The sequence below is a fragment of the Galeopterus variegatus genome, unplaced genomic scaffold (assembly GCF_000696425.1).
Source record: "Galeopterus variegatus unplaced genomic scaffold, G_variegatus-3.0.2 Scaffold1584, whole genome shotgun sequence".
NCBI classification, from domain to species: Eukaryota; Metazoa; Chordata; class Mammalia; order Dermoptera; family Cynocephalidae; genus Galeopterus; species Galeopterus variegatus.
In genome coordinates, this window is record NW_007727695.1 from 131,978 (window position 1) to 140,580 (window position 8,603).

At 36.5% G+C, this 8,603-nt stretch overlaps 1 protein-coding gene across 1 annotated transcript in view; it reads right to left on the bottom strand.

Moving 5' to 3' along the window:
- Positions 1–2,675: 2,675 nt before the first annotated feature.
- REXO2 (RNA exonuclease 2) overlaps positions 2,676–8,603 on the bottom strand; it is a 9,460-nt gene continuing 3,532 nt past the window's right edge. Inside the window, exons 3-6 of the mRNA XM_008577830.1 lie at positions 8,085–8,415; positions 6,681–6,789; positions 5,208–5,261; positions 2,676–3,109 (exon numbers count right to left, since the gene is read on the bottom strand). Coding sequence (XP_008576052.1) covers positions 2,980–3,109; positions 5,208–5,261; positions 6,681–6,789; positions 8,085–8,415 — 624 coding nt within the window. The 3' untranslated portion in view covers positions 2,676–2,979. The remainder of the gene's footprint in view (positions 3,110–5,207; positions 5,262–6,680; positions 6,790–8,084; positions 8,416–8,603) is intronic.

Genomic DNA, 8,603 nt, shown 5'->3' on the forward strand with positions numbered 1-8,603 from the left:
ACTGAAAGTAAAAAACAAAATGGTTATACGAATACTTGAAGAACAGTTTCTACTAAATACTTACTGCTTTCACACCATCTCAGAGTGGACAAGTCTTAAGTCAAACCATCATGTAAGTCAAGGATTGTCTGTATGTTGTTTTGTAAATGAGAAAACACAGGTGTCTCAGGTTTCTTTCTTATTTCCTATGGCTAAAATGCCAGAAAAAGGGCATCTTTCTTGCCCACATACTCAGTACAATGGCTAAAGTACTCAAAGAATACTAACTAGATATTATCATCAAAGTACTGATTCAATCCCCTGGAGTTTAATGGGGGGGAACACACCTGGATGATCCTAAGAATACAGCTTGCAGGATAATTACTGCATACACAGAATCACCACCAAATAGGAAGCCGAAACAGGAAGCTGAAACAGGAAGCTCTGCTAGACAAACATACCGATCATTCCTCAAGCTGTGATTATATTTAAACCAATTTGCACTGCAGTTCATTTCACAGAAATTACTTCATAGCTTCAGGAATCCCCTGTGAGATCCTGAATACCAGCACTACAATTTAAATTTCTTATTTTTAAACAGACCAGTAGTGAACTGATAACTGACAGTTCTTCATATCTTCACACAGAACTGTGTCATACCAGATTTTATCTTACAGGCTGCCAATTATTTTACTAAAATCTAACACAAGCTCCATTCCAGGAAAACAGAATTTCACTACATAATGCAGATACAGAACAAAGGATTAAATCAGTAAGGTGGCCACTCATGTGACAGATTTAAAATTTAACACCAGGAGTTAAAAATTTTTTTAACTAAATGACATGACTAAAACAGTTAAACTGATGCATAGACCAGCCAGCTGTGTGAGAGAAATCCTGTGCCATAGACAGCAGTATCTGGTTCCTATGAACCTCTTTATTAAGCTGTTTTCATACCTATTCTTGCATCAGAATTTATAACATTCTTGAGAGCCAAGTAAAAGCAAAGGCCACGGGGCCAGCCCAGTGGCGCACTGCTATAGTGCGCCACTTGGGAAGTGCGGTGGCGCTCCCACCGAGGGTTCGGATCCCACATGCAGACCGGCCGCTCACTGGCTGAGTGAGGGACGGGAGCAACGCCGAGGGTTGCGATCCCGTGGCCGGTCCCGGTCCGGTACGGGCGTGACACTGAAGGTTGCGATCCGTTGCTGGTCACGAAAAAAGACAAAAAGGGAAAAAAAAAAAAAAAAGCAAAGGCCACCTTGCCAAATTTTAGTTGGAAATACTAAACCAGGTCAAGGCCTAAGTTAGTGAAGCTTGGAATAGTCCTTAGCATGATGTGGTTAGTCACAGGCATTAAGTGAATGCTGATTTAAGATAATGCCCTCAGCTATCATAACTAATTAATCATAATTCCTTTTACAGAGACCCTAAACTGAGTTTAATCTATTATCAGTATCAGTTAGCTATCATTACAGGGTGGTCACTGTGTAACAAGCACTGAGCTCAGAACTATATGAATAGCATTTAATTGAATTCTAACAATTCTTTGAGTTAGGAACCATTATTAACCTCATTTTACAGATACAGAAATAGGCTCAGAGAAGTAAACTTGCCAAAGTCAGTTAGTATGTCAGGAGCTCAGATTTGAATCCAGAGTTTGGCTCAAGAGCTCTGTTCTTAACTACTGTCTAATCCTGCCTTCCAAACCACTGAAGTTGGTAAATGAACTAAAACCCATGCCATTCCAGAAAGCAGAAAGAACACTGGTCAGAAAAATCAGTGGACATGCTTTCATCAACCTGTACTTATTAATTACACTTGTGAATCTGAGCCTTACTTTGCTCATCTGGAAAAAGTTACACTAAAACCTCTATCTACTCATATGGTTGTTGTATAAGTAACACAACTTAGGTACATGTTGAAGTGTTATTCAAATGGAAATATTATTAAATTATTCTGGTCTACATCTAGTGATTTCTGTATCTGTAAGTATCACACATGAGGATCATACTGTGTTCACGTAATGACTGTAACCATATAGGAATGTAATTTGAGATCACCACAGAAGTCTTCTCATCCAGTGGTTCTCAACTAGAGGCAGGTCACTTGTGGCCTTTCCCAATTATGACTTCCTGACTTACGTGGGCATTTGTCAAAATGAGGTACACAAAGAAATGAGAATTTGACTGGACCCTCTGGTTGAGGACTCACCTTAGTACTGTGGTCTAGAGTACATAAAATAAGGACTTAATATATTCAAACTGAAATCCTTTCTCAGCTACTTACTGACGATTAAACCTACAGCAGCAAGCTATTTCCATTCTATAAACCTAGTACAGTGAATGTCTTACACATAGTATCTAGTCAATAAACCTTGGTTATTACTTACAGAATCCCTGTCCAATGCCTTACTTAAATTTCTTGAATGCAATGAAGGGTAGCCTATTCTAGAGCTGTTAGTTCAATAACTACAATGATGAACCCAAATCTGCTTCTTTGAACCTATCTCCCATTATTCTATTCTTGACTTCTAAAGCAAAACAGAACAAGTTCACTTCTTGTTTGACATAACAAATTTAACCCATTCCTAATTGCATTATGAGAGTTTAAACATTAGCTAAACCATTAAAAAAAAAAAAAAAGCCACCTTTTTACAATGATTAAACTACTCAAGAATAGATGGTACAAAAAGGTTTGCATTTCAATAGAACTAAGCTTTATTTATCTTTTTGTTTTTAAAAAACAAAAGAAATGGCCTAAAAGCAAATGCAGATATGTACCAAGAGATAGACATGACCTGGTACTTACAAAGGAGCTGCTGTGTCACAATGGAAAGAGCACAATAGGAGAAAAATAGGATTTTAGGGGATATCTGCTTGAATAATCTGGGAATACAAGTTAACTGAGGGAAGGTGCTCTGCCAAGTAGTCAGTGTGAAAAAAAAACCACCAGAAGTTGATTCCAGAGAACTATGTAGTGGCAGCATGAGAACTGGCATCAACTCACAGTCTTCTCATTTTCCCCATTTTCTATAATTTTCCTCTTCTTTTCATCTGTTTTTTTCTTGAAGATATTATTTCGGTAAAACTGAAGTTCTTTGATGCTTTCACTAATGTCATCAAGTGCCCTAAAAGCAAACAGATCATACTGAAAAAAATGCCTAAAAACACAGAAGATGGAAATCATTTCATACAGCAAAACTTCTTATGAGTAACTAAAGAACAATGGGTAATACTGTAAATGCCACTAACTGGCGTCATCAAAAAGTGGAACATTTTAGTAAAGCAATTTTAAGTTTTGGTTTTTAAAAAACTTTCAATAAAAAAAAAATTGTAAAACATAGAAGATTAAAATTTCCCAAACTGTTCTATAAGATGGTGATGTGTTCCACAGGGGTAAGGAAAATTCCAGGGTCAAATAAGTTTAGGAAAAACTAGATTAAACATTTCTTTTCTGAAGATGTTCGTAACACACTTAATATACTAACATGTATTATGAATTCCCAAAAGGAGGCTACTCTATATACACAGTATTTCTAAAACTTAATCGACCACATTTGTGGAATACTTATTAACAGCTCATGGAACATAGTTTGGGAAACACTGCATGATAACTTAATGCTGTCCCTGAACAAAATATACTGACATACTTAAACACAGCTCATGACTCAGTCATCATAAAAAAACATCAATTATCAGACAGTACCTAACCATACAAGAGGATCTACCTCCTCTCTCGTGGTGATTTGTGCTATAATCAGTGGCAGCCTGCCTCCATCTAACAGCCTTTCTTCGCCTCCAACATGCTGTTTCTCATCTGTTGTGGTCTGAGAAATCAGGTAACCAAGATTATTAGAACAGTGTGCAAGTAAATCAATAAACTCTGAATGCTGGGCCAAGGGCCTCTTCTAGAGAATAAACTGCACAAACTTTAGTTCAAGAATTTTAAGACAGTCATTTTGGCAGATAAGGCAACAATTTGCTTTCTTCCCAGGTCTCAGATATATGGCAAAGAGCCGAAGCTGTCCAAAATACAGCCTCAGGCTAAATAAAGACACACCTTCTATCCTCAATACTAAAATCTAAAAATGATCTGAAAACCCAAAGTATTTTTATATTATGTGGCAAAACCTGACCAATCTTGATATGAGGCTATTCATAGTCATGAGTTATGCCATTTGGCGGTCTCAGATATATGGCAAAGAGCCGAAGCTGTCCAAAATACAGCCTCAGGCTAAATAAAGATACACCTTCTATCCTCAATACTAAAATCTAAAAATGATCTGAAAACCCAAAGTATTTTTATATTATGTGGCAAAACCTGACCAATCTTGATATGAGACTATTCATAGTCATGAGTTATGCCATTTGGCGTAACTATCAATATGTTTCACTGTGGAAATACCAATATGTTTAATTATGGAGTGTTTCCTCAAACCTTGTTAGGGGTGTTACATAGTGATAAACAATATAGGAATACTATTACCTTTCTAAAATCTAAAAGATTCTGAAATCCGAAATATACCAAAGCCCAATTGTTTCAGATAAGGTATTCTAGATCTGTATTCTTGTGCTATAGCCCAATTTTTTTAAAAAAAGAAACATGAGAACGTCAGATGCTTCGCCATTGAAACTGGTCTTTCTGCTTGCCTAGATTTATGCATGGCACATAGTAGGAGCTCAGTAAATGGATGAACCAAATACTACCCTCAGAAGACTTCCCTAGAAGCCAGCTGCTAAATCTCCCATCAAGTTTTGTTTCTCCTAAAAGACTATAAAATCAAAAAGAAAATAAAGTACCACTACAGATGCTTAATACACAAGATCTTTAAATTCTTTGTGTACCTGTGCCTAAGGCTGCAGATATAAAACAATGTGAAAAACTAAAAAGTGAAAAAGTGTTCTAATTCTGAATGGCTACAAGTCCAAATCCTCTGTGTGAAGAAAATTAATACTGCTCATTACTAGAAAGATTAGAGACTGTTACATAATACCTATAAACCAAGTTATCTAAGTTTTAAAACTGCGGTAAAGACTATATGACCTTCCTCAGAATGGAATACTAGGATCCTGATCAGAATTCCTGATAATATTAGTAAAAAAGTTATCATTATGCTAGTAGAACTTTATCTCTCGCCCAAGGAAAAAGAGAGAAAGAACATTATGTCAAGCAATCTGGAATTATGTGTGTCAGATTGGCAAGTGCTTGGCAGAACTCAAACTTACCTGTGAGAAGCAGCCTTCTTTGGTGCAAATTCATATTCTTCTGGATACCAGCGTCTATACACAGCAGAAATGGAACTCTCAAAGGAAACTGTCTCAAATACACTGAATAATTACCTCCTCAAGTAATTTACTAACATTAAAATAAAGACATCTGGGTTGTGACGTTCAAGCTGCCTCTTCGCCTGGGACTCTGTCTTCTACCCTCTCTCCTCATTCTACATATCCTCTTTGAGCAAGCTCTTCCGTGTATAAGATTTCCTAAACCTGTAACTTCAACCCAGCCCTCTCCAGAGTCTCTGTCATAGATATCTCACTGCCTGCGGGACAGCTCCACCTAAAAATCCACCAGACACTTGTAATTCAACATCTAAAAAACCACGCTCATCATTCTTAATAGCTCCCTCTCCATCCACCAAATCTACTCTTCCTCTTATTTTACCATTTTTCATTGAACAGTTCCATCATCCACCTAAGCTGGCCAAACTACAAACACCAAAATCACTTTATGCTTCTTCCTTTTCCTCACTCCCTCAATCCAAGCATTTGGTGCCATGCCAATTAATCTTCTCAAATATTTTATCTCCATCCCCTCACTACCCCACTTGTCATTTCCCTAGCTCATTCTTCTCCCTCCAATATGATGCAAAAGTCCCCTTTCTTATCTACCTGCCACTTTACTTGCCACCTTCTAATCAGAATGATCTTATCATATCACTCATTCTTCTACTTAACCTTTCTCAAAGAAACCCCATCCCTTACAAGATGAAATCTAACCTCCTTAGCATGACATATAAGCCCTTCATAATTTAGCCTCATCTCCCACCTTTGCCAATCTCATGTTTTGCATTCCAGCATTAACGAACCATATGTAATTCCTCGAACACATTTTGCCTTATCTTCCTGCTCCCTCACATCCTCATAACTCTGCCCACTCGCTGGAGTGCTCTCTTCACTTACATGCCTTGAAAGTTTCTACTCTTCTCTAAATTTCGATTTATAAGCTATTTCCTATGTGAAGCCTTCCCTGACTTCCCAATCCTCCTGCTCCAGCAGCTAAGTGTTCCTTCCTTTGTGCCTTCGGTATTCCACATGCATATTTCCAGTATAGAAGTCATCATATAGTATATTTTTAGGGTGTGTTTTTTACACATCTGTCAACCCAATAGATTCTAAGCTACTTAAGGACTTTTCATCTATATGTTCCCAGCAGATAGCCAATGCCTGGCACAGAATGGGTTCTCAATAAATTTTCTATATTAATGCAATTTTATAAGGAAGATGGTTGACGTTGTTTCTCCCAATTCACACCTTTTCAGAATAAATTAAGGTCCTACATAAACGAGAATGGGATGAAGAATATATACACCCACTTGGTACCCTCAGTTCTATAGCTCTATTCAATTACTTTCCGCAAATTCTCAGTTACAACATGCTAAATAAGGTAATTTAATGGATCCTAAATATAGCCCTTACCTGCACAATTCTTTAACAGTGCTCACATCAATTATTCTATAATGAAGATGTTTCATGAACTGGGGCATGTATTTGTCAAGAAACTTCTTATCTGCATGAACTGAATTTCCTAGAAAGACACGAAGCATACTGCATCTGTGTATTTCTAGTAGTATACAACAGGATATAAAAATTCATAAGTTGTATTTGAAATGGAGATGATTTTTTTTTAATTCAAACAATTCCTAAAAGCATCTCTAAATTTCTAAATCAGGTTTGAGTACATCTAATTAGTTTACAAGTGCAAATTTATAAGTATTTATTTAGTCCATTTAGTTTGTAATAAATTTGTAAATGGTCTCTCATGGACAAAAGTATAAATCTAACATTCCACATGCTTAAAATAATGTACAAATCTATTTTTTTATTTTTAAGATCACACCAGATACACAAACTTTCTCCCAGTGTCACAAAATCCACACCACTAACACTAAAAACTTAACTGAATCATGTAAGTAAATAAATCTTTATTTACATTCCAAATTTTTTTAACAAATCATATCCATATTCATGTTTCCATACAGTAATTTATATTAAAAACACTAAATTTTTAATGAGAACTTTAAAATAGACATCAGCCACATTGGCTGGGGGAAACATACAATATATGCTGTAGCACTTAATGCCAAAACTTTTTATGAATGTTTAAGTGTTAGTTACTACATCAATTTACATATACAAATGCAAATACATCTCCACAGAACATTAACTTCCCTCTGACAATGTCAGCCCTTTAAAAGTCCTGGTAGAACTGGCCTGGTCTCTTAAAAAGATAGGTGGACAGTTTAAAATTAAGAGACTAAAGAGACATAATAACCAAATGAAATGCATGAGCCTGGATTGAATCCTGGTTCAAAAACAATCAGACATTTTGGGGAACTTAGAACATGGACTAGAACTGAAGGACTGAATGATTTTTAATTACCTTTAATACAATTATGATATTGTGTTACATTTAAAAAGTCCTTACTCTTAGAAGATGCTTGATGAAGAATTTAGGAATGAAATGTCATGATGCCTTAATTTACTTTCAAATGTCCAACGATAGGTAAAACAAACATTGCACAAGGTTAACAATTACTAAATCCAACTTTTCTGTGCATCTGAAACTTCTCCATAATAAAAATATGGGGGAATTTCTATTGAGTTAGTCTGTGTTTCCCAGATCTCATGTCAGGTTTCAGGGTATTTTCCCAATATTCATGTTCTAAACTATACAAAAAAAAAACTGAACACAAAAGTAAGATATATAACCCAAATCAGGTTAAGTAGAAGACATGGTTGGTCTTGGCTGGTCTTTCTGCAGTCTCTTGAACCACTACAATGGAAGACTATCTACAAGATATACATAGGATTGGATTTTACCTGCAAGTGGACAGAGCCCCGGAGGAGTCTGCTGTCGTACAAAGGACAGAAATTCATACTCTGCCTGCTGCAATGTAATTGTACTCTCCTTCACTGCTTTGGTAAGACCAGACTGCAAGAGAGAATCCCCAGCCCCCCACCAGAAACACATGAAGTCAGTTTTCAAAGGCATCCAGAAATGAAACTTCACTTCTAACATGGTAAATATAACCATAGATGGACCATTTTTAGAGCTCAAGTTCAAATTGAAACTGCCATCTTTGCACCAATTTTTCCTTAAAGAATCCAAGTCAAGGAAGTTATGCTCCTGATTGTTAATAGCATTTCCACACAGTCAGAAAAGATGGTGCTCAAAGTCCAAGGTTATAACCTCTGGGAAGGAACAACTATTAACAGGAGAGCAGCATTCCCCCTTCTATGAAAGGTGATGTCTAACCTCATCCAAAAGACTGACTTGAGTAATACTTGACAATCCACAATGCGTTCGCGACAGATTGAATGTAGGAGAGAATAAAAAAG